Source organism: Chiloscyllium plagiosum, unplaced genomic scaffold, assembly GCF_037043375.1.
Source record: "Chiloscyllium plagiosum isolate Xiang-an unplaced genomic scaffold, Cpla_swu_hap1 HiC_scaffold_12, whole genome shotgun sequence".
NCBI lineage: Eukaryota > Metazoa > Chordata > Chondrichthyes > Orectolobiformes > Hemiscylliidae > Chiloscyllium > Chiloscyllium plagiosum.
The window spans coordinates 54,425,838-54,453,317 of NW_028270150.1; the positions used below are offsets into that span (position 1 = coordinate 54,425,838).

Here is a 27,480-nt window from a genome sequence, read left to right on the forward strand (position 1 = left end):
CTGACTTGGATTGAAAATTGATTGGCTGACAGGAAACAAAGTGATAAACGGCTCCCTTTCAGAATGGCAGGCGGTGACCAGTGGGGTACCGCAGGGATCAGTGCTGGGACCGCAGCTTTTTGCAATATATATTAACGATATAGAAGATGGTATTAATAGTAACATTAGCAAATTTGCTGATGATACAAAGCTGGGTGGCAGGGTGAAATGTGAGGAGGATGTTAGGAGATTACAGGGTGACCTGGACAGGTTAGGTGAGTGGACAAATTCATGGCAGATGCAGTTTAATGTGGATAAATGTATGGTTATCCACTTTGGTGGCAAGGACAGGAAGGCAGATTACTACCTAAATGGAGTCAAGGTAGGTAAAGGGGCAGTACAAAGAGATCTGGGTGTTCTTGTACACCAGTCAATGAAGGCAAGCATGCAGATACAGCAGGTAGTGAAGAAAGCTAATAGCATGCTGGTCTTCATAACAAGAGGGATTGAGTATAGGAGCAAAGAGGTTCTTCTGCAGCTGTACAGGGCCCTGGTGAGACCGCACTTGGAATATTGTGTGCAGTTCTGGTCTCCAAATTTGAGGTAAGACATTCTGGCTATTGAGGGAGTGCAGCGTAGGTTCACGAGGTCAATTCCTGGAATGGCAGGACTATCTTATGTTGAAAGATTGGAGCAACTGGGCTTGTATACCCTTGAGTTTAGAAGACTGAGAGGGGATCTGATTGAGACATACAAGATTATTAAAGGATTGGACACTCTGGAGGCAGGAAACATGTTTCCACTGATGGGTGAGTCCCGAACCAGAGGACACAGCTTAAAAATAAGGGGTAGGCCATTTAGGACAGAGATGAGGAGAAACCTCTTTACCCAGAGAGTGGTGGGTGTGTGGAATGCTCTGCCCCAGAAGGCAGTGGAGGCCCAATCTCTGGATTCATTTAAGAAAGAGTTGGATAGAGCTCTCAAGGATGGTGGAATCAAGGGTTTTGAGATAAGGCAAGAACAGGATACTGATTGATGATGATCAGCCATGATCACAATGAATGGTGGTGCAGGCTCAAAGGGCAGAATGGCCTACTCCTGCACCTATTGTCTATTGTCTTATCCTACTGTGGAACTACTGTGAGAGGACCTATAGATTACTTCCACCAGGGTCTTCTTTCCCTTGCTATTTCTTATTTCTCCCTGTACTGATTCTATATTTTTATCTCCAATGCCAAAATCATTTATCACAGCAGGATGATCTCTTCCTTTATTTACATCATCTCATTTTCCTCTCTTCTCGATTCCTTGATGCATTAAGACAATCACGCACTCTGTACCTTCCTTTCATTTTTTTTTATAGCAGCATTCAACCTTATAACTAACTTGCATTTCTATCTTCTCCTTACAATTTGATATTTTTTTTCATTTTCCAGCAGCAACTCCTGAAAACAAAAGGCCAGGCAGCAAATCTCATCAGCGTACAAGTGCTGTGCACAGGCCCTCAGAATACGTACAGCTTAAAGGGAACATGGCTCTTGACACTCTATTAGAGAAAATAAAATGCCTTACCTCATTTTAAATGGGTGATTCCTTATTTTTAAATAGTGATGGCTGGTACTATGTCCTCCCACAAGGGGAACTAGCTCCACAAATACCCTGTCAAGACCCCACAGGATCTTACATGTTTCAATCAAGGCACCTCTTACTCTTTTAAATTTTAGCGCACATAAGCCGAGCCTATCTGCCTTTCCTGACAACCTGCCCATTCCAGATATTAGTGTGGTAAACCCTCTATGAACTGCTTCCAACTCTCTTTCACAAACCATGACTCCACTCTGTTATAATTTCTTTAATAACACCTACTAACATTTTCCCCTCTGTCAGATGTTTAGCTAACAGACTTTTATTCCTGATTAATGTTTCCATTCCTTTTTGAAAGAAGGAGCTCCATTTTGCTATTTTCCAATCTAATGGGACCTTCCCCTAATTTCGGGAGTTTTGGAAAATCAAAATCAGCATCTCACTTCCCACCTCTTTGAAAACCCTAGATACAAGCACCTAGGCAATTATCAGCCCACAAATCCATCCATTTACAATTTATTCAGTACCACTTCTCTGGTGATTGTAATTTTTCTGATTCTTCCTTCCTTCCATATCTTATTTGCAGCTGCTTCTGGGATGTCACTTGTATATTACTGAAAACTTACTGCCAGTGCCTCTGCAATTTGCATTTTCACTTCCTTTAGTTTCCTTGGCTTTATCTTTTAGCCATGCCTTCTACCTCCAAGTGTAGATCTTTTGGTCCCTAATCTGGAGCTAAAAAGCTCCTTTTGCTTTTTTTTTTACTATTTATGTCTATTGAAGACATTTGGATTTATTACATTTTAGTTAAATTGCCAGTGTTTTCTCATTTTTCTTTGCCACTTGTTGGGATTTTGAAAAGCAACAGCACATCCCATTGTCAGTCAGTAATAAGGGTGTTTTTTTTGCTGAAAATGATATCTTTGTAAATTATATATTCATCTCAATATGCAAGGAAATATGACTGACCACCCAAGAAATTTCACAAAAGCCTGAGCTAAAGACAAATCAATCATTGGCAAGCAAATGCTTTATTTTAACTGCTAAATGCTTCACCTAAGTGAGTGGCAGGTGATCTTTCAAGGAAACAGTATAGTCGTTTTCCTCGCTCCAGCACGTTTCATTCATTAATCTAGACATAAAATTAAGAAAAATTATCCGCGGTAGGTACCCAGGTATAATTGTGCATCAGAACTAAGATTCAGATTCTGCTTTGAACGATAAACCAATGTTGTACACTTAAATTTGCTTATATGCTTAACCTGTGCTGTATTGATACACCTTTGACAGGACACAACCACAGATCATTGCAAAGGGATTGCTAAAAAGTGGAATCGCAGCCCATGACACAGTTATGAGAAGCTGAGAAAATGGGGACCAAACTGAAACTTGCAATTATGTAGAACTAGTTTTGAATGTATTGCAAACATAATAGATTCGAATTGGCCTTGGGTTTGTGTATATTTGTAAAAATGGAATAATGTACATGCTAGTTCCAAACCAAGTAAGCACTGCATACATCTGTCACTCAACCTGGCTGAATGTTATTTGATCTACATAGAATTACTTTAGCCCTTTTGCAATGTAATGTGCTTATTGCATTTTTGCGGATAAGATATATCTTCCATATGTTGCATTTTATTTGTAATGTAACATTTAATTTGCTTTAGTATGGGTTTTTGTGTATTTTATATATTTTGGTTGTAATTTAACAGTACAATGCAACATTGCTTACACAATGATGCTTATACATTTTTCATGCTGTCTTCCACCCAATGGCCTCTATGCATGTAAGTAACTGTGATTGAGTGACATGAACTTTTCTCCCTAATTCCATCTTTTTATTTTTGTTTGTCTCATCAACATTACAGAAGTTAAAACTGCATTATATTTTGTTGGAAAATCAGTTTCTATATTTGATCAATAAAGATTAAACTTCTGAAAAGCAAATTGATGTGAATGACCCGGGACTACAGCAATTACATATCTTATTTAATTACACTTAAATTTGTTTCAGGTGTGGTATACAGCAGCAGGTTTGCCAACCTATCAATCTTGATCAGAACTCAACAGAGCCATTTAGTCATAGAGTCATATAGCATAGAAACAGATCTTTTGGTCCAACTCGTCTATGCTGACCAAGTTTCCCAAACTGAACTAGTCCCACTTGCCTGCATTTGGCCCATGCCCCTCTAAACCTTTCCTATTAATGTTTTAAATGTTATAAATGTTCCTGCATTTACCAGTGCTTCTGGCAGTTCATTGTATCTGTGAACCACCCTCTATGTGAAAAAGTTGCCCCTCAGATCCTTTTTAAATCCTTCTCCTCTCACCTTAAAAATGTGCCCCAAGTTTTGAACTCACGCAATCTAGGAAAAAGACCTTTGCTATTCACCTCATCTGTTCTCCTCATGATTTTATAAACTTCTATAATGTCACCTCTCAACTTCCGACATTCCAATGAAAAGGTTCCAGCCTGTCCTCATAACCCAAAGCCTCAAGTTCTGGAAACAGCCTGGTAAATCTTTACTGAATCCTCTCCAATTTAATAATATCTTTTCTGTGGTGAGCCGTAAGTACTTTGTGAAAGAGCCCTAAACGTCTGACACCCCATTCACCTAATGTATTTTCTCCTGTCATCTGTTCAGTCTGTGGCATGAAGTGCGGGCCCAGCAACTCAGCAGCTTATTCTTCACGTTTCTCTCCCATTTATTTCATATTGGCTTTGGGTCAGTCAGCTAAGAAAGACATGGTGTTGCCAGCAGTAATTCATGATAGAGTAAGAATAGATGTTGATTGAGCATAGTAATGAAATTCTATATTCAGATTGTAGTTAAAACACTGTTGCTTGGATATTTTCCATTGTAAAAGAGACATACTTCTGTAATTCAGTAGTTCTCAGACATTCCCTCTAAATTATGTTATATCTACAATGTAAGAGCCCTGCATTTGAAGAGTGTTTTAATAATCCTTTTTTAAAAAATAAGTTCCTTACTTGCAAATATCAGTACGATGGGATGTGCTTGCTTCTCACTGTAGAATCTTTCTATTCTTGGCAAAAAACAAAGAAAGCAAGTACACAGAACGCTCCAATAAAGCAGTAGAGACCGAGAACATGAGATTAGAAGGAGCACAGGTATAGCAAAAACATGGAAAGTGCAAGAACGTAGAGAGATTAAAGCAGTCCTCACCTGTCAGTCATTCTTGCTATTCCCCCATGCCACCGTCATATTAGTCCTCAAGCCCCCTGAAAAACTCCTACAGACCAAAGCTAGATTTTTAGACCCTAGTTTGAGAGCCACTACGTTAATGAAGGTTCCAGCAGAGAAAAGCAATCTACCACAATGACTCCTGTGACAACATTACACTGTAATCAGTTATTAATGTGATAATTGTAAAGGGAAGTATCATTAAGTGAATATTTATAATCTTAATTAGTTACACTAATTTTGGATGTGTGAGGCTAAATGCTTGTCAATGTGTAAAGAGACATTATGAAACTATAATGCAGCTTTAACTGAGTGATGAAATTGCTATGTAAGACTCATAATCCCCTGTAAACGCGTCAGAAATTAATTAATGTTTCATCTAATTTGCAACAGCAATAATGAATGCAACTTTCTGTCATTAATGACTCTGATGACATTTCCTTTAATATTGTGGCTGAAGACAAAGTCTATGGTGTTATTACCGTTGACTTTAGAAATTGGCAAAGTTATTATTGCAGGTGGTGAAGGCTCCAATTGAAGGATCCTTTTTTTCCATTTAGAATTTAAATTATTTGTTTATAATTTGATATATTTGAGGAGCTTATACCCCACTTCATGCCTTATCTGCCTGATGTTCATTTGTCTGAACAAGTTGCCTTAACTGCAATGCTTCCCTGCTTTTAGCAAGATCAGTAGTCTTTAAATGTAAGCTTTGCAGCTAGGAAAGTCTTCCAGATTAATTAGTACAAGGGATGAATGTGAGTGAATGCTATGGAACTGGTGGACACCCTTTGTATTAGTGCATTAAATACTGTCTGGCCTCCTACTGATATCAGCTAAGTGGCCACAGATTGTACAAATTCTTCTGCAAGCCCTGATTCAGAATTGTCCTAAAGTATATATTTCAAAGTAGGAAAAAGCATTTTAAAAGTTCTGCTGAATTTTACATTTTTACATATAAATGTATGAAAAGTACCACTTTTCCTTTCTCTCTATGTCTCTTCGTTACCTCTGGGAGTAATTGCTTTATTAAAACTTTAATTCTCTTCAGAATCTTAAAGATTAATTGATTAATTAATGTAAGAGAGCAACCTGGAGCAAGTAATACATAAGGTTCTTCAAAAGTAAATAAACATTAAACTGTCAAGATAGAGCATCAAACTAGTAATATTTCCCAAGACCACATGAAAAGCTCACTGCATAGAGGGCAAAAAATTCCATTGCACTAAGAAAACCCAATAAAAGTACACATAGAAAAAAAAAATCTGCATTTCATTGCTGTAACTGGTTAAGGTGTTCAGCAAAACAGTAGGTCATTCAGGATGTGTTTTCCCATGTTTAGAAGTTTGCTCATAAAAGACTCAATGTTCTATTATGCTGTTTCATTTAATTTTTTTGTTTTCAGTAATATAGATTATCGAGAGATGCAGGTTTATGGCATGAAAAACAATTTAATGGATAACCAAAATGTGTATGTGCCAAATCTTACAACCAGCCCTTCTGTTTTTATCAATAACTTGTACAATCACATTCATATTTTAAAATTGCCCATTATTCAATTGTAATACTAAATGCATTTCATTACGTCTCATTTTAATACAAGTATTCAATCACAGAATAACTTGTTATTATACATCAGTCACTTTAGAAAAAGCAATATTTATTTTCAATTTGGTGCATTAGATCCTAAAAGAGTTTACAACCGTCAGTGGTTATTTTCAGAAATGCTGAATTTTTTCCCTTGTATTTTAGCTGCTTTGTAAAACATTTGTAATGCTCATAATATGCAACTCATTCTCTCAGTGGGTTTCCTTTTCAGTCTTTGACCAACTAGACCTTGTTACATATGAAGAGGTAGTAAAACTGCCAGCCTTCAGAAGGAAGACGCTAGTGTTACTAGGTAAAAAAAATTAGTAAAATAACATTCTGGAATGGCAATTAGAAAACAGCACCACCAAAATTATATTTTAGAAATGAATTAAGACTTTTCCAATTTTGCCTTTTTTGTTTCTGGGAAAGGGGCCCATGGAGTGGGGCGAAGACACATAAAAAATACTCTGATCACAAAGCATCCGGACAGATTTGCATACCCTATTCCACGTAAGTGATAGTATTTTAAATATTGTGCTTTTTGAATGTAATTAGTAATTAAATTATTAAATCAATGCTATGGTTTGTTGGAGTGCCATGATCGTGTATGATTTTTCTCATGAAAGAGTAAAATCAGTACCACGCTACAAAAGCAACACATTGGCATGCGTTTTTCTCCAAACTGAAGGATGGTCTGACCCATGGAACTCTCACAATCAATGTCAATTGTCTTCAGAATGAGAGTCAAAAAATGATTGATTTATTGTTGTCACATTGTCTCATGAGATGAAGTGAAAAGTGCTTTGCATGCTATACAAGCAGATCATACCACACAAAGTGCATTAAGGTAGCAGAACAGATTGCAGTATAAAGTGTTACAGCTGCACAGAAGGTGTAGAGAGAGAGAGATTAGAATTAATGTTTGAGAGGGCCATTCAAAAGCCTGACAACAGGGAAAAAGTTGTTCTTGAATCCACTTGTACGTAAATTCAAACTTGCCCAACGCAAGAGAGTGGAACAGTATAACCGGAGTGGGAGGGGTCTTTGATTATGTTGATTGTTTTCCTGATGCAGCAGGAAGTATTGATGGAGTCAATGGATGGAAGGCTGGTATACTTGATAGACTGGGCTGTGTTCACAACTCTCTGTAGTTTCTTGCAGTCTTCGAAAGAGCAGTCTCCATACGACGTTTTGATGCATCCAGAAAGAATGCTTTCAATGATGCATCTATTAAAAATTTATTAGAGTTCTTGTGGACATGCCAAATTTGCTTAGCCTCATGAGGAAGTAGAGAGATTTTTGTGCTTTCTTGACTGTCGCGTCAACATGGGTAAACCAGGGCAGATTGTTGGTGTTCATCACTCCGAAGAACTTGACACACTCAACTATCTCCACCTCTGCACCATTGACGCAGATGGGGCAAGCCCTCCACTCTGCTTCCTGAAGTCAATGACTAGCTGCTTCATTTTGCTGACATTGATGATGGGATTGTTCTCTGGACACCATGCTGTTAGGCATTCACTCTCTTTCCTGTATTCTGCCTTATCATTGTTTCAAATCCACCCTGCAGTAGTGATGTCTTCAGCAGACTTGTAAATGGATTTGGGGTGGAATTTGGCCCCACAGTCATGAATGTATAAGAAATATAGTAGGGGGCTGAGTATGCAGCTTTGCGGGGCACTGGCATGGAGGATGATGGTGGGGGATGTGTTGTCGCCTGTTCTTACTGATTGCAGTCAAGGATCCAGTTACAGTGAGGGAGCTGAGACCTGATTGTTTGAAATATGGTGTTAAAGACTGAGCTGTAGCCAATAGGTAGGAGCCTAATGTCGGTATCCAGATGTTCCAATAATGAGTGTAGGGCCAGGGCGAAGGCATCTGCAATGTGTCTGTTGCACTGATAGGTGAATTGCAAAGGATCAAGACAATTTGGTGGGCTGGAATTGATGTGTGCCATGGCTAACCTCTCAAAGCACTTGATAATTATGGAGGTGGTAGTCATTGAAGCACACTGCATGATTTTTCTTTGGCATCAGAATGGTGGTGACCTTCTCGAAGCAGGTGGAGGCGTCCATCACCACTATCTTGTTGACAGCAATAAACACTGGCTTAAAAGTCCAAATGGTCTCAGCCATTCCCTGCCTCCATAGCATCAACAATAGCTGCAATCTGCTAGTCAAGGAGCTGTCTGTTGCCATGGCCCACAGTAGTAACCTAGCTGCTGCATTTTCTTTTAAATAATAGGATTCGAAAAGTTTGGCAACCTAAAAGAACATCCTATTGCTATTTTCAAGCTAAAGGACTTCGTATTGGTTCTCCAGCTTTGAGAGTCCTCTACCACTCCTAATTTGATGGCAAACACACCTTCTCGCCACTGATTTGCGAATTTAGTAAAATCACGGATGTGTCTTTCCCACAACGAAAGCTTTTGACACCCACTTCAGTTGATTTCCTGAAGCTTTCAAGGAAACATCTGCCCATGTCTCACCCACTGATTGTTTTTGTGTTTGCTAACTGATATTTACTTCCAACCCCCATCAGCATCTCCAACTTAAAATTTTGTACTGACTTTGAAACCTTACCACTACCTATCCCTCTGACTCTGACACCTTTGAACTCAAGAATCCATTGACGTCTTTGTGCTTTTCCAACTCCAGTTTTGTTTTTGTACAGCTCCTGCTACCTTCAGCCACCATTGGGGACCACGCTTTCAGCTACATAGGTTCCAAATGCTGCACTTTTTTCTCTCAACCTTTTCATATTAAAATCTGCATTGAGGTTCCTCTGAAAGTTTACCCACATACCAGACGTTTGGTCACCCCTCTTATTGTCTGTTCCTTTGACACCTGTGTCAGTTTTTGTTTATCTGGTTACACTCATGTGAAACACCTTTGGATGGTTTTCTATGTTGATGGAGAAAGTGAGGTCTGCAGATGCTGGAGATAAAGTTGAAACTTTATTGCTGGAACAGCACAGCAGGTCAGGCAGCATCCAGGGAACAGGAGATTCGACGTTTCGGGCACAGGCCCTTCTTCAGGAATGAGCAGAGAGTATTCAGCAGGAGAAGATAAAAGGTAGGGAGGAGGGACTTGGAGGAGGGGCGTTGGAAATGTGATAGGTGGAAAGAGGTCAAGGTGAGGGTGATAGGTCGGAGTAGGATGGAGGCGGAGAGGTCAAGAAGAAGACTGCAGGTCAGGAAGGCGGTGCCGGGCTGGAGAGATTCAGCTGAGACAAGGTGGGGGGAGGGGGGATGAAGAAACTGGTGAAGTCCAAGTTCATCCCCTGCGGTTGGAGGGTTCCCAGTCGGAAGATAAGACGCTCCTCCTCCGACCGTCGCGTTGTTGTGGTTTGGTGGTGGATGAGTCCAATGACCTGCATATCCTCGGTGGAGTGGGAGGGGGAGTTGAAATGCTGTGCTACAGGTTGGTTGGGTTGGTTCGTCCGGGTGGCCCAGAGGTGCTCTCTGAATCGCTCCGCAAGTAGGCGGCCTGTCTCCCCAATATAGAGGAGGCCACACCGGCTGCAGCGGATGCAGTAGATGATGTGGGTGGAGGTGCAGGTGAATCTGTGGCGGATATGGAAGTTTCCTTTGGGGCCTTGGAGAGAAGTGAGGGGGGAGGTGTGGGCGCACCTCCATCCCCCATCACGAAGGACTCAAAGCACTCCGCTTCTTCCTTTCCCGCCGTACCACCCAGTACCCTTCCACCGACACCTTCCTTCGACTGACCGAACTGGTCCTCACCCTGAACAACTTTTTTTTCCAATCCTCCCACTTTCTCCAAACAAACGGAGTAGCCATGGGCACCCGCATGGGCCCCAGCTATGCCTGCCTCTTCGTAGGGTATGTGGAACAATCCATCTTCCGCAACTACACTGGCCCCACCCCCCATCTTTTCCTTCGCTACATAGATGACTGTATCGGCGCTACCTCGTGCTCCCACGAGGAGGTTGAACAGTTCATCCACTACACTAACACCTTCCACCCCGACCTCAAATTCACCTGGACAGTCTCGGACTCCTCCCTCCCCTTCCTAGACCTTTCTGTTTCTATCTCAGGTGACCGAATCAACACGGACATCTACTACAAACCAACCGACTCCCACAGCTACCTGGACTACACCTCCTCCCATCCTGCCCCCTGTAAAAACGCCATCCCATTCTCCCAATTCCTTCGTCTCCGCCGCATCTGCTCCCAGGAGGACCAGTTCAAAATACGTACAACACAGATGGCCTCCTTCTTCAAGGACCGCAATTTCCCCCCTGACGTGGTCGACGGTGCCCTCCACCGCATCTCCTCCACTTCCCGCTCCTCCGCCCTTGAGCCCCGCCCCTCCAACCGCCACCAGGACAGAACCCCACTGGTCCTCACCTACCACCCCACCAATCTCAATGTACAGCGCATCATCCGCCGTCACTTCCGCCACCTCCAAACAGACCCCAGCACCAAGGATATATTTCCCTCCCCTCCCCTATCAGCTTTCCGTAGAGACCACTCCCTCCGCGACTCCCTTGTCAGATCCACACCCCCCACCGACCCAACCTCCACTCCCGGCACCTTCCCTTGCAACCGCAGGAGGTGCAACACTTGCGCCCACACCTCCCCCCTCACTTCTCTCCAAGGCCCCAAAGGAAACTTCCATATCCGCCACAGATTCACCTGCACCTCCACCCACATCATCTACTGCAGCCGGTGTGGCCTCCTCTATATTGGGGAGACAGGCCGCCTACTTGCGGAGCGATTCAGAGAGCACCTCTGGGCCACCCGGACGAACCAACCCAACCACCCTGTAGCACAGCATTTCAACTCCCCCTCCCACTCCACCGAGGATATGCAGGTCATTGGACTCATCCACCACCAAACCACAACAACGCGACGGTCGGAGGAGGAGCGTCTTATCTTCCGACTGGGAACCCTCCAACCACAGGGGATGAACTTGGACTTCACCAGTTTCTTCATCCCCCCTCCCCCCACCGTGTCTCAGCCGAATCCCTCCAGCCCGGCACCGCCTTCCTGACCTGCAGTCTTCTTCTTGACCTCTCCGCCTCCATCCTACTCCGACCTATCACCCTCACCTTGACCTCTTTCCACCTATCACATTTCCAACGCCCCTCCTCCAAGTCCCTCCTCCCTACCTTTTATCTTCTCCTGCTGAACACTCTCTGCTCATTCTATGTTGATGGCATTATTTACATAAAACTCGTTATTACCATGATGACACCCAGCCTCATGTTTCAGTATGCCAGTGCCATCAGAAGAGAAGAATATAATATATTTAATTATTACCTATGTTATGGCTAATCAATTCACACTATTCAATTAATGAAATGAAAGTTGTTAACTATGGTCACATATTCTTTAAGTTTAAATGAACAACTTCAAGTGTCTAAAGTAAGGCCTAATATAGTTTCTGGTTTAAACTACCCTGCTTCCTGTGAAGAAACATAGATTGAGGAGAAAGTAATGAGTTGCAGCCTTAAATTGTACAAGCAGTTTCTCTCAATAATAGGAGATTCCTTGTCTTCGTAGATACTACCCGACCTGCCAGAAAAGATGAAGAAAATGGTAAAAATTACCATTTTGTTTCACATGATCAAATGATGCAAGATATTTCCAATAATGAATATCTGGAGTATGGCAGTCATGAGGATGCAATGTATGGAACAAAGTTGGAAACGATACGCAAAATCCATGAACAAGGACTGATTGCAATACTTGATGTTGAACCCCAGGTAATGATAAATAGTTGATGGTCAAACAATGGATAGAAGCAAAGCATTTGAAGTTGAAGACTCCCTTTAAAGGCCTTGATTTTAAATGCAGTCTGGGTGAAGGGATTTGATGTTATTAATGGATCGATATTAGATGATGCCAACATTGACTTTTTTTGGTATGTTACGCAGTGCTGCAATGCAAATATTCACAAATTTGTAAGAGCCATAATCTGCATTTATATACCCTTTTGCGTTTTTATCATCAACTGTTTCTTTTGGATGGATGAAAGAAGAAAGACAGTGTGGAAATGTTACCAGTAAATACTACTACATTATTTAGTAGTAATTGCCTAAGACTGGGAAAAAGCACATAAATGTAATTTGACCAAATGTCTGGGACAGTACAGGCTCGTCATTGACAGAATTAATGTAACTACTGCTGGTCAAACTGCACAAACCATGGGCCCAGTTAGCGCGGACTTAATTGATTTTATTTGGTGCAGTACGGATCCTGTAAGTGGGCTGAATCTCAGGAGTTATGGAGGAAAGGCTCTCCTGATCACTATACAGTGACCTCTGGTGGAAGTACATGACTGTAAATTATGAGGAAAGAAACAGGCTGACCACGTTCTTTATAGTCAAATAATCCGCCTGTGAGACTTTCAGTTTCTAACTTGGTGAGATACTGGAAAGTATTATGCATCATTAAAATGGCAATCTAGTAGTTGTCAAACTGTTTTCAAGAGAGGAGGGGAGAAAAATAATGTACGGTTTTGAGATACTAAGATAAAGCAGAGGTGACATTTTGCTAATCATGCAGTCTTTGCAGAAATTTTATGTTTTCTGGCATTTAAAATAAGAGATCGGGTCAATTATAGAGTCATAGAGCTGTACAGCACGGAAACAGACCCTTTGATCCACTCATCCATACAACCAAATATCCTTCAATTTTGTAATTTCAAATGGCACTTTTGTAAACTAGATTAAGATCCTTTTACTTTAACTAAATTTGTGTCAAATCTGTCTTATTCAGTGACTACACTGGATCCTAGGAGCTATTGAGCATTGATGAAATTTATTGTTTTAACAAAATCAAATCACTTTTGAGTAAGTGGAAATTAGCAATGAGCATTCCCATGAAATGATTAAAATTTATCTTCACCCATTCTTAGTAAGAATATTTGCTTTCCACATTTTAAACAAAACATACGAAAAGTTGATAGGTTTTGTTTATTTTTTAAATCCAATGAGGATGAGATTCTCTCCTAGAAAGATTAAGAATTAAATTAATACAAAATAAATGAGAAGTGAATTGTGATTTCCATTTTTATCCACTGGATTTCCATTTTTGCTATGAAAAGACTGCAAACCAATTCAGAATGAGCATGTGTATAATTCCTGCTACCTAGTCATTCCATTCTGTTTTATCCTAGTTTACATGTCAGCAGTTTAATCTGTTTCAGAGAATAACACTGAGCTGTACAGTGACCAGCTTCCTGGAGTATCGACTAGAAAATGACAAAGCAATAACTTGTGTTCTAAACAAAAATAAAGTTGTTTTTCTATGTCTGTAAAAATGGCAGATTTATTCTTTCCATAAGATGGAAGAGCAGAAGTCAGCTATTTGCCCCATTAACTGTGCTCTGCCATTCAATGAGATCATGGCTTATCCAATAATTCTCAAGCCCGCCTTCCTGCCTTTTCCCTGTAACCCTTGATTTCCTTTATAATTAAAAATATCTTCTTCAGCCTTGTACATACTTAATGACCCAGCCTTCGCAGCCATCTGCAATAGAGTTCCACAGATTCACTACCCTCTGAAAGAAGAAATTCCTCCTTATCTCAGTTATAAATGTGCAATTACTTCTCTGAGATTATGCCCACTCATCCTCTACTCTCCCACAAGGGGAAACAACCTTTCCACATCTACCCTATAAAATGCTTTAAGAATATTGTATGTTTCAATAAGGTTGCCTCTCATTATTCTAAACTCCAGTGAGTATAGGCTCAACCTCTCCTCATAAGATAGTCCTGGCATAGCTGGTGTCTTCATAGTGCATCTTGTCTGGATCTCTCTAGTGGTGATATATCTTCCTTTAGATGAGAGGACCAAAAGGATCAGTGTAGGGAACACACCTTTTCACTTTATACATTAATGATCTAGATGAAGGAACACTGAACATTAAGTGCAGTACAGGCCTTTCAGGCCTCAATGTTATGCTGACCTGTGAGACCGATCTGAAACTGATCTAAACTACAGTATTCCATCATCATCCATATGTTTATCCAATGACCATTTAAATGCTCTTAATGTTGGCGAGGCCACTACTATTGCAGGCAGGACATTCCACGCTCTTACTATTCTCTGAGCAAAGAACCTACCTCTGACATCTGTCCTATATCCATCACCTCTCAATTTAAAGCGATGTCCCCTCATGCTCCAGCTGAGGAAAAAGGCTCTCACTGTCCACCCCATCAAATCCTCAGATCATTTTGTATGCCTCAATTAAGTAACTACTTAACCTTCTTCTCTCTAATGAAAACAACCTCAAGTGCCTCAGCCAAACCTCATAAGACCTTCCCTCCATAACAGACGACATCCTACTCTGCACCCTTTTCAATGCTTCCATATCCTTCCTATAATGTGGCGACCAGACTGTACACAATACTCCCAAGTGCGGCCACACCAAAGTTTTGTACAGCTACAATGTGACCTCATGGCTCCGAAACTCAGTCCCTCTATCAGTAAAAGCTAACACGCCATATGCCTTCCTAACAACCCTATCAACCTGGATGGCAACTTTCAGGGATCTATGCACATGGACACCAAGATCTCTCTGCTCATCCACACTACCAAGAATCTTACCATTAGCCCAGTACTCTGCATTCCTGTTACTCCTTCCAAAGTGAATCACCTCACACTTTTCCACATTAAACTCCATTTACCATCTCTCAGCAAGGCTCTACAGCTTATCTGTGTCTCAACATTTGCTATCTTCCAGTCTTCTGGCACTATTCATGTAGACAATGACGACATAAAGATCAAAGCCAAAGATTCTGCAATCTCCTCCCTAGCTTCCCAGAGAATCCTAGGATAAATCCCATCTGGCCCAGGGGACTTATCTATTTTCACACTTTCCAGAATTGCTATCACCACCTCCTTATGAACCTCAATCCCGTCTAGTCTAATAGCCTGTGTCTCCATATTCTCCTCAACAACATTGTCTTTTTCCTGTGTGAATATTAACAAAAAATATTCGTTTAGCACCTCTCCTATCTCATCGGACTCCACGCACAACTTCCTGTTACTGTCCTTGACTGGCCCTAATATTACCCTAATCATTCTTTTATTCCTGACATACCTATAAAAAGCTTTAGCATTTTCCTTGATCCTACCTGCCAAAGACTTCTCATGTCCCCTCTTGGTTCTTCTTAGCTCTCTCTTTAGGTCCTTCCTGGCTAACTTGTAACTCTTAAGTGCCCTAACTGAGCCTTGACCCTTCATGTCTCATTTTTACATAAGCCTCCTTTTTCCTTTTGACAAGAGATTCAACTTCTTTAGTAAACAACTGTTCCCTCGCTCGACCACTTCCTCCCTGCCTGACAGGTACATGCTTGTCAAGGGCCCGCAGTAGCTGTTCCTTGAACAAGCTCCACATTTCAATTGTGCCCATCCCCTACAGTTTCCTTCCCCATCCTATGGATCCTAAATCTTGCCTAATCGCATTATAATTGCCTTTCCCCCAGCTATAATCGCTAAAGTAAACATAACCAAATTTTGGTCACTATCACCAAAGTGCTCACCTACCTCCAAATCTTACACCTGGCCTGGTTCATTACCCAGTACCAAATCCAATGTGGCCTCACCTCTTGTTGGCCAATTTACATCCTGTGTCAGGAAATGCTCCTGCACACATTGGACAAAAACTGACCCATCTAAAGTACTCGAACTTTCCAGTCAATATTTGGAAAGTTAAAGTCTCCCATAACAACTACCCTGTTACTTTCGCTCTTATCCAGAATCATCTTTGTAATCCTTTCCACTACATCTCTGGAACTATTCGGAGGTCTATAGAAAACTCCCAACAGAGTGACCTCTCCTTTCCTGTTTCTAACCTTAGCCCATACTACCTCAGTAGACAAGTCCTCACATGTCCTTTCTGCCACTGTAATACTGTCTTTGACTAACAATGCCACACCTCTCCCTCTTTTACCACCTTCCCTAATCTTACTGAAACATCTGAACCCTGGAAGCTGCAACAACCATTCCTGTCCCTTCTCTACCCATGTTTCCGAAATGGCCACAACATCAAAGTCCCAGGTACCAACCCAGACTGCAAGTTCACCCATGTTATTCTGGATGCTCCTGGTGTTGAAGTAGACTCACTTCAAACCACCTTCCTGCCTGCTGGTACACTCCTGCAACCTTGAAACCTTATTCATGACCTCAGTATTCTCAACTTGCTGTACACTGGAGCTACAATTCAGATTCTATCCCCCTGCTGAATTTGTTTAAACCCTCCCAAAGAGCATTAGCAAATTTCCCCCTCGAGGATATTGGTACCCCTCTGGTTCAGGTATAGACCATCCTGTTTGCAGAGGTCCCCTGTACCCGAGATTTTGCCCCAAATATCCAGGTATCTGAATCCCTCCCTCCTGCACCATTCCTGTAGCCACATGTTCAACTGCTCTCTGAGGGCATTCTGGCTAAGTTTGCAATGACACAAAGATAGGTAGAGGGACAGGTAATATTGGGAAGGCCACAGAAGGATTTGGACAGGTTAGGAGAATGGGTGAAGAAGTAACAGATGGCATACAACGTGGGAAAGTGTGAAGTCATACACTTTGGTAAGAAGTGTAGAGGCATGTGCTATTTTCTAAATGTGGAGAAAATTCAGAAGTCTGAAGTGCAAAGTGACTTGGGAATTCTAGTCCAGGGTTCTCTCAAGGTAAACTTGCAGATTGATTCATTAATTAGGAAGGCCAATGCAACGTTGGCATTTATTTTGGAAGGACTTCAATATAAAAGCAGGGTAGTACTTCTGAGCCATTATAAGGCTCTGGTCAGACCACATTAAGAGCATTGTCACAGTTTTGGGCCCTATATCTCAGGAAGGATGTACTGGCCCTGGAGCATGCTTAGAGAAAGTCCATGAGAAGCTTAACATGTGAGGAACGTTTGAGGATTTTGGGTCTATACTCAATGGAATTTAAAAGAATGTGGGGGGATCTAATTGAAACTTACAGATACCGAATGGCCTGGACAGAGTGGACATTGGGAAGAGGTAAGAGAGACTAGGACCTGAGGGCACAGCCTTAGAGTAAATGGAAGACCTTTTAGGACAGAGATAAGGAGAAACCTCTTCAGCCAGAGAGCACTGAAACTATGGAATTTCCTGCCATAGAAGGCTATGGAGGCCAGGTTATTGAATATATTTAAGACAGAAATAAATAGGTTCTTGATTGTCATGGGGATCAAGGATTACAGGGGGAAAGCAGAAGAATGGGGTTGAGAAACTTATCAGCCATGATTGATGGGCTGAATGGCCTAATTTCTGCTCCTATGTCTTATTGTCTTAAAACTGTTTGCAGTACTCCAACTGTAGTCTGAATAGTGCCTTATACAGTTTTTTGCAAACCTCCCTACTGAATACTCCATTCCCTTGGAAACAAAATTCAACATTCCATTTATCTTCCCTTTTACTCACTGAACTTGGATGCTATCTTTGTGATTCAGGGACAAAGACTCCCAAATCCTTCTGATATATAGTTTTCTGCAGGTTTTTTTCTCCTTTTGTAAATAATATTTAGCACTGTATTCTTCCTGTCAAGATGCATAATCTCACAACTTCCCACATTATGTTTCAAGTTTTATGCCCAGTTGGTTAACCTCTCTAAATTCCTCTGCCGACTCTTTGCATCATCTTCACCACTTGCTTTTCCACCCATTTTTTATGTAATCTGCAAACTTAGTAATAGTACATTCACTTTCTTCATCTGAGTTGTTAATGTATATTGTAAATAATTGTGTTCCCAGCACAGATCCTTGTGGTGCACAAGTAATTGCAGGTTGCTATCCTGAAAATCAACTCTACAACCTCCCCCCTCCAAACATATCTGTCCTCTATAAGTTAGCTAAGATACAATATCTTATTCAGTACCTTCTGAGAATTCTGGTAAATGTAGTCAGACATGATTTCCTTTTCAGTCTGACTCAGCTTGATCATATTATGTATTTCTAAATACTTTGCTATTACATCCTTTATTATAGACTCTAATGTTTCCCAATAACAGATGTTAAGCTAACAAACTAATTTGGGTGTTGTTTTCCAAATAGGTGCTCTGTAATCCTTTGTCTTCATGAGCTTCCATTTCCCCCATTCCAAACCTCCCCCTATCCATGAATTAATTTAAAGCTCCCTATACAGCCCTAGTCATTTGATTCACCAAAAACTAATCCGATCACGGTACAAGTGAAGCTCATCCCACCTGCACAGCTCCGTTCTCCCCCTATTATGGTGCTACTGCCCTACACACTGAAAGACATTCTTCCCATGCTAAACTTCGAACCAAGCATTTAACTGCTTGACTTTATTTTCTCAATATCAGTTTCCTGCAGCACAGGTAATAATCCAGAGGTTATTACCTGGGAGGTTCTGCTTTTTAAATTAGCTTTTAACTGTTCAAAATCTTTCAGCAAAACCTCCTTCCTAGTCCTATCAATGTCAGTGGACCCAACATGGATGAATACTACTGAGTCTGCCCTCTCCATCTCAAATTCTCCTCCAACTACACAACTACATTCCTATTTTCTCCCCCACTTAACTGGCTCCCTGTGTCAAGTTTCTGTGGTCATTTTGCTCATCCTACCTACAGTCCCCAATCTTGTTTGCACAGCTTACAAGAACCTCATAGCTCTTGGACAATTGAAGGGGCTCAGTTTTAACCCTCATATCTGCCTTACATCCAGTCACACCCTTCTGTCTCTAGTCACAGGCATAGTTTGAGGGATGTGACTGCTATCTCATGCAAACTGTCCAGGTAACTTTCCCCTTCCCTGATGTGGCATTGTGTCTGCAGCTCTTCAACTTGGATCCAAAGTTCCTCGAGCTGCATCCACTTCATATAGGTGTGTTCACTCTTGATCACATTGGTGTCCAACAGTTTCCACATGTTCTGTCATCGCTATCATATTTGATACAACTTATAAATTAATTATTTGAGATTCCCTGTTCTCTATAATGATGTTCATCTTAAATATTATCATATTACTGTATTTTTTTTATTTTCCTTAAATCTCAAACCAGCATACAAGAGACCAAGTAAGTGAGTGACAAGATTATCCCCTTCATGTAAATAGTGTTCTACATTTGATAAAGGATTCACTTTGTACTTTTGGTAGAGCTGAAGGTTTCCAGTCTCTGACATTATGTAAATGAAACATATGAGATATGATTTATCCACATCACTGGTTTAGATGTTCAACTCCAGTTTTTAACTAATCCTCTTAACTCTTGATCTGACACAGGCTCTAAAGGTTTTGCGAACTGCTGAGTTTGCCCCATTTGTCGTTTTCATTGCTGCACCAACCATTACTCCAGGCATGACTGAGGTAAGACAACAATTCTGAAGCTTTATCTTTGTTTACATTACAGATTTTATATGTACTGCCTTACAATTTAATCTCTTACTGCACTGAAATTGCCTGAGTTAAACGCTTAACTGAATATCTGATTATCAGTTTAATATTATAGTAAATCTTTACTGTGCTTCTTAAAAACCTGTTCCTGTTGAACTTTTTGCTTTGATTTGGAGCCACCGCTACAACCAAATAAAACGTCTTTTAATCTTCACATTTGCATCCTTTCTTAAATAAAGTAACCAATACTTTGAGCAGTTCTCTGGATGTGGGCTCACCAGTGCTCTGTATAGTTGAAGAATGACCTCCCAACATTTGTATTCAATTCCCCCTCGAAATAAGTGATAACATTCTCTGAGCTTTCCTAACTACTTGCTGTATCTGCATGCTATCCTTTTGTGATAACATTCAAAATAAGTGATAGTATTCTATGACCTTTCCTAACTACTTGCTGTATCTGCATGCTGTCCTTTTGTGATTCACGCACAAGGACATCCAGATCACTCTGAGTCACAGTCTCTTACCATTTAGGTATGTTAAGCTTCTGTTTTATTCTTCCTGCTAAAATAGACAATATATGGCTTAGTGAGGCCATGAGGGAATTTGAATATTAAAGTAGAATCTTGAATTTGAAACATTGTTGCACCAGGAACCAGTGTAGGTCCACAAGTGCAAGAGTTTAGATTAGATTACATTACAGTGTGGAAACAGGCCCTTCGGCCCAACAAGTCCACACCGACCCGCCAAAGCGCAACCCACCCATACCCCTACATTTACCCCTTACCGAACACTACGGGCAATTTAGCATGGCCAATTCACCTTACCTGCACATCTTTGGATTGTGGGAGGAAACCGGAGCACCCGGAGGAAACCCATGCAGACACGGGGAGAACATGCAAACTCCACACAGAGAGTCACCCGAAGCGGGAATTGAACCCGGGTCTCTGGCGCTGTGAGGCAGCAGTGCTAACCACTGTGCCACCGTGCCGCCAGTTATAGATGAATACTGCAAATTAAGATATTGTGAAGTTTGGATGAGTTCACAATTATGGTGAGTGTGAGATAGAAACATGGTCTGGAGAGCATTGAATTATTATGTGTCCAGAAACAAAAGCAAAGGTGAAAGCTGAGATGTGGTGTGGATGGGCATTATTGCAAAGGTGAATGAACTTGTTTTGGAGAAAGAGGGCATGTAACCGAAGGCTCAGGTCAGAGCCAGAAAGGATGCCAATGTTGAAAACAATCAAGTTCAACCTGAGATTGTGACATGGCAGGGAATGGAATGCATAACTGGGGAAGAGCATTTTTACAGTGTAATGAGGAGTAGCGTTTAGTATAGTTGGACGCCACTGTGTGAAAACTGACATTGTGTTTTCAGACAATTTTGTTGAAATCAGACATGGGAGGAGCTCTGCATAAATCAGACATGAGAGGAACTCTGTATAGACCTTTGGGATAGTTCAAATGTAATGATGAAATGCAGGAAGAGAGGACATTAAAAGGAGGAGCTACGGGTGAGGTAACAGTCCATGTACAAGACCAAATTTAAGGGGAGATTGTGGCATAGTTGTGATGTCACTGGAATCGTAATCCAGAGGCCCAAGCTATTGCTTTAGGAATACAGGTTCACATTCCACCACAGCCTTGGTAAAATTCCATGCCAATGAATAAATGATAATTAAAAGCTAGTCTAATTATGACCGTGAAATTATTAACAATTTTCATTTTAAAGCCATCTGGTTCATGAACGTCCTTCCGAAAGAGAAATCTGTCATTCTTACCCAGCCTGGCTCATATGAGATTCCAGTTTCTGGCCCTCAAATAGCTTAACAACCTGCAGAGTTCAAGGGATTAGGGATGGACAATAAATGCTGACCTTGTCAGCAAAACCTGCATTCCAAAAAAGAATAAATAAAAATCACTACTTTTCTCAATACCTTCACCTTGGCTCTAAATTCAGAAGTCGAGAATGTGGTGCTGGAAAAGCACAGCAGGTCAGGCAGCATCCAAGGAACAGGAGAATCAACGTTTCAGGCATAAGCCCTCCCTCTAATTTCAGAAGATTATCTAATGTTTGTAATTCCGACTCCAGCCAGCCTTCTGCTCTCTGTCTCAATAAGATTGTTGAACTATTTCTACATTCTGGTCAGTGTTGTGATGTAAATCCATGCCCACCAAAAATCAAGTTCAGACTGTCCAAAACCCATTTACCCATTTATTGTAAGATAACAACATTCGAAATACTTCTCACATTTGATTGGATCATAGATCCGACAGCTGGATGGACAAGATCCCCAATCTAGTATGCTGTCCAGTCCCCTAAAAGAAGCACTGATTCAATAGCCAAATGTGGAGCAGCATTAATGTGGTTGTAGACCTGTCAATTTGAAAGAATAAAGAAGCATGATTGCAGGAAGCAACAATGAAGCAATGAGAATCTGTGCTGATGGGTTATGAAAATGAAATCCTTGACAAAAGAATTTGCAGCAAAGATGCTTCACAAACTAGATGATTTGTAAGTGGTAAACTTAATTTTTCCAAGTTGCTTTTTCTATATGTAGATTCTGTTTCAATTTCTCTTTCTTTTGTTTGTCTGTTGTAATTGTTTTTATTTAAACTCGCATTTTATGTTAATTTTCTTGCAACCTTTCTGATTTTAACATAGCTCCCAAGGTGGTGCAAAAAGCTACCTGTAAGTATTTGCATTTGCCAAGGTTGTCTTATGAAACTGGTGGCTTAGCTGTAGCAATGAATAATGCTATAGTTTTCACTAAGAAAAGGGTAGTGAAATTTCTAATACTTGGAGCCTAGGCAGCTGAAAACTAGTACTGGTTGTTGAATGGAAATAGGGATCCACCTCTGACTGTTCTCTCTCACTTTGTCTGTCTGTCTGTCTCTCTTTTCTCCCAACCCATCCCTAACCCCACCCAAACGCAACTGCCCCCCACCCAAACCACCAGCATCCTAAATCTCTGACACAGAATCCTATTTCAATAGAACGTGTGTTTCAATGTGCATGCACAGTGTGGTACTTACATATGAAACCACACATACATTCTACATGATGATATAGTGTCTGGAATTGTGTTCATGCATATTTGCGGATTAGCGTACATGTATAGCTGCCTACAATTATGGGTGTCAGCAAACACTGCCTTTCTTGCTGCCTCCAGGACAATTTAACATAGGAATGGACAATCATCTCATGGATTTGATTAGGATGCAACTAGAGGCTCTTCGTTTGCTTTCTTAGCGCTCAGTCACTTCAGGCTTGCTTTGATGCTCATAGAACCTCTGCCTTGATTTGCCTCCTCAGCTTATAAATGCTCATAGTACTTCTGTATTGCCTTGCTGTTTAGTGCAGATGCAAAACTAGGTAACTTGTCATGGTTGTCAGCAGTCATCCGACAAAGGGGAGATGTTCCTCTATGGCATCATGCTAATTCAGTCTTACATTGGTAGCACATGTTACAGATATATGCAGCAAATATATTGCCATGTGCATCAACTAAGTGGCTGTGTCTTAAAGTATAAGAGGTGTAATCCTCAGTAATATTAAGGAGGGACATTTGAAATCAAGTGTTCCCAATACGAGAACTCAAGGGTATTGTCTGATCAAAGTCCAGAGGGTTGAACACATTTAGCCTGCACATTACCACAGTCCGGAGAGCAGGTTACAGGCAGTCCTGCAGGTCCAGTGCATGCAGTTGGAATTCACAGTAAGTCTGTCAGAGCATTGCACACAGATCAGTCAGTAGTCTGATCGTTCATTAGTCAGGGCTGTATGTTGAAATTGGTCAGAAGCTAGGCAATGGTCATTCTGGGGGTCAACTCCATAAATGTCAAAGGATGTTGAACAGGAGCCACTACTGTGATAGGTAAGTTGGGGAAATCAGTTCTCTGAATTGGTGGGAGCATCCAGGGATGCAGAGAGGACAATAATTGAGATGGAAAGAAACAAGAGAATGTGGGATGCTGCCACAGTTGGGGGGATGCAGGTTATCACTGGTCACCACCAGTCTAGCCTCAATGGGTGCACAGGAGGAAGAAAGTGGAACACTATAGTGGGGAATTACTAAACTGTAGGCTTAGGGTTTTACTGAGTGCTGAAGGCACAAGACCACACGGTGTGTGGGAACCTGTGGAGGCTTAATTGATGGGCTGGCCAGTGAGTCCCAGCAACAAAGCAACATGGAGTTTTGTGGGGGGTGCCTTTGATTACCAGGCTGTGTCTGAGACCGTGCTAAATGCGACCTGCATTCCTTCCGTACTCGTGTGACTCATAAATGCATACTGCAAAAGGAAAACGGCTTTGACCACACCTGGAGTGAACAGAGTTAGTGTTTTTTTTTCTTTCTGAGCACATGGACATTACTTGTGAGCAATCTGGCACTGTGGCTCAGTGGTTAGCACTGCTGCTTTGAAGCACCAGGAGCCCAATTTGATTCCAGGCTCGGGTGATTGTTAATGTGGAGTTTGCACATTCTCCCGTGTGTGCATGGGATTCCTCCGGGTGCTAAGGTTTCCTCCCATAGTCCAAAGATGTGCAGGTTAGGTGGTTTAGCTATGGGAAATGCAGGGTCCCGGTGCTCGGGTTGGGAGATGGGGATGGATCTGGGTGGGATGCTGTTTGGAGATTAATGGGCTTGACGGGCTGAATGGCCCAATTCTATATTGTAGGGATTCTATTAAAAAAATGAAGTATTTCAAAGGGCTATTACATATACATGTTAAAGTTATTTATAATTGTAACATCATGCATGCATAATTAAACTATGTCAGGTACAGATGTTGGTCACAAGTTTTCTTGGTCATTCATTGCACATTGAAGATAGTAATCTTTATGAAAGAGAAGCAAATCATAGCAAACCTTAGAAAGGGCACCTGAGGACCACAAAGCACAAAGATACAGCAAAGTCTCAAGGGAGCAAGGGCACAGGTCTGATTCTCTGTCATTATTGAACTGTTAGTATTCACCACTATAACTTTATAGTGCAAACGCCTTTTTTGGTTGGAAGAACAGAGTCACAGTACTCATACAGCACTAACAATCTGTACCTGTCTCATTGCAGTATGACTCGCGCTGCAATCCTCAGCCTAAGGTCCCCATTCGAAATAAAAACCTAAAGAACTGCGGATGCTGTAAGTCAGGAAAACAAATACAAATTGCTGGGAAAGCTCAGCAGCATGTGTGGAGACAAATCAGAGTTAACGTTTTGGGGTCGAGTGACCCTACCTCACAACTGATGGTAGCAAGGAAAATGTCAGTTTATATGTAGAAGATAGGGTGAGGGGGGAGAGTAAGGGGTAAACAATAGTTGGGGATAGAGCTCAAAGAGAGAGAAGACTAGTTAGACAGACAAAGGTGAGGATAAGTATTTGGCTGAGAGAGCAAATAGCTGTTAATGGGGACTATTAGTGGCTCTCAATGGGTTGTGTGTAATAGCAGTCAAGATTAGAGTGGTGCTGGAAAAGCACACTAGGTCAGGCAGCATCGGAGGAGCAGAAAAATTGACATTTCAGACAAAAGCCCTTCATCAGGAAGTCAATTTTCCTGCTCCTGGGATGTTGCCTATCCTGCTGTGCTTTTCCAGCACGACTCTAACCTTGACTCTAATCTCCAGCATCAGCAGTACCCACCTCTGCCCTGTGTGTAATAGCAGAGTAAGTGATAACAAGGCCAGCTTGGAATAAGAACATGGGTTGGAATAAGAACATGGGAGAGCTCAAGCCCTAAAATTATTGAACTCAATATTGAGTCCGGCAGGGTGCAGGGTCCCAAGGGGACGATGAGGTTCTGTTCTTCCAGCTCGTGCTGACCTTCGATGGAGCACTGCAAAAAGCCTGAGACAGATAAAAATAGGAATAGCAGGTCTGGCAGCATCTGTGGAGAGTTAAAGTTTCAGGTTGAGTGATGCTACCTCAGAACTGATGGTAGGTAAGAAAGCATTGCCCAGCATCTCTGTCTCAGGTTTGCTGAGACAAAGGATCATTTGGCCCTGAAAAGTTAACTCTGACTTCTCTCCACAGATGCTGCCAGATCTGCTGAGCTTTTCCAATAATTTCAATTTTTTCCCCCATTTGAAATTTGCAAGTAGAAGCATTCCATGGCCCTTGTCGTTAGATTCCTCCATTTCCCTCTGTATGCTGGAGTTCGCTAAACCATCACTGTGAGTGATGTGAATGCTGACTGTTCACATTACGAAGGATCTATTTTGTTTATTTATGTTCCCCACGCGGGTTCATTGCAAGCGTGACTGATGGAACCAGTCACAGTAAGAAGTTTTCATCATTTGTTGCTGTAATGTAGCAACGTGTAGAGAAATGGAGACAGAACAGATCCGCCTGCAAGTCCAGGGCCAGGAGCAACATCCAGCAGATGCTAACATTTTCCATATGAAGAAGCTGCCACTGAAGATCCCCTCAGGTAGTGTAGCAGTACCAGATCTATCAATACTATTTCCTCCAGATGAGCAAGGTGCATGGTTGTTGCAGGCTGTGGATGTCCTAGACTACTCATAGAGCTCTGTCTACTACTGGAGTGGGGCCAGTGACTTGGAAGAGTTGGTGGCCATCCTGTCACATCTGCACTAATTTTTTATGCAGCTGGCTGTTTCCAAAAGTCCATTGGGGATCTCTCGATCCTCAACCCACAAACAAATTAAGATCATTAATGCAGTTTTGGCCAGATCACACTATTTCATGTCATTTTCCAGTGTTGTATTCAGTGCTGCAGCCTGGGCAGTAGTCTATGGCTCCCTCCAGGTGCAGGGCAACATAAATGTAGACATATTACATGATAGGGCTATGTCATAACATAGTTGACTTCTTCAATTGAAAGAGATTCCATTCTATCAATGTCCAAGTAATCTGTGATCCTCTATACCACATCTTAGAGCCCTCTGCCAAGTGCCATGGAAGCCACCATGATGCCTATACCCTTAAGAACTCTCATTTCCTTGCGTAATTTCAAGGGTTGGATGCTTTACAAGGATAGTTACTGGTAGACAAGGTCTGCTCTCTGTGACCATGGCTGAAAATTCTGTTATACAACCTCCTGACTGAGGCAGAATGTATTTGCAGTGCAGCTCATTCTTCAACAAGGAGAATGATGGACCAGACACTGGGCCTGCTGAAAATGATGTTCAATAGAATGAACTGGATGCAGTGATCATTCATTGACTGTAAATTCATTGATACTCAGAAGGCAAGCAGTTCGTTTCTGTTCCATGAAGCTTTGTCTTTTTTTTTTCTTCTTCACTTAACATTGCTGAATAAAAGTGAATGTTTTGAACTGTTTAAAGGCTTTCCAATATTTAATGGTCCAACTTGGAGCAATGAGAAGGTGCTGAGCTACACTTGGCATGGGGGAAAAAATAGCACTAACTGAGACAGTATATTATTGAGATTAGGCTAAGGATGGGTAAGCTGTGTGGTTGGTTCTTAAGTAGCAACAGATAAAGAATATGCATTTATATGCACATTGAAATATCAGATATGACACCTATGTGGCCTGAGAATCATCGTTTATAGTTGCACTGCCACTATGTGCACAGTGGATTGCCAGCAGCGGCAAGTATTTATGCCTTTAACAAGTTTTAAAGTACGATCTATTGGTGCCATAGAGTTCTGGTGCATAGACAAGGAAGAACGTTTGGGGAGGTATCGTAAGAAAGCACACTAGGCCTTACAGAGAGAAACTCTCCATGGATCTTGCAAAAATTGACCCTTAGCTGATTTGTGATAAGATTTGGTCCTTGGTGTCAT

The 27,480-nt window shown here is 41.5% G+C and overlaps 1 protein-coding gene across 11 annotated transcripts in view; it reads left to right on the forward strand.

The window, feature by feature from the left end:
- Positions 1-27,480, forward strand: part of caska (calcium/calmodulin-dependent serine protein kinase a) — a 609,390-nt gene that overhangs the window by 577,352 nt on the left and 4,558 nt on the right. For 7 of the 11 annotated variants that reach the window (XM_087992822.1, XM_087992816.1, XM_087992819.1 and 4 more), the window contains 4 exons: positions 6,592-6,672; positions 6,792-6,872; positions 11,890-12,092; positions 19,603-19,686. In XM_087992822.1, coding sequence (XP_087848948.1) covers positions 6,592-6,672; positions 6,792-6,872; positions 11,890-12,092; positions 19,603-19,686 — 449 coding nt within the window. The remainder of the gene's footprint in view (positions 1-6,591; positions 6,673-6,791; positions 6,873-11,889; positions 12,093-19,602; positions 19,687-27,480) is intronic. The other 4 variants (XM_087992817.1, XM_087992820.1, XM_087992823.1 and 1 more) reach the window with 1 other exon arrangement.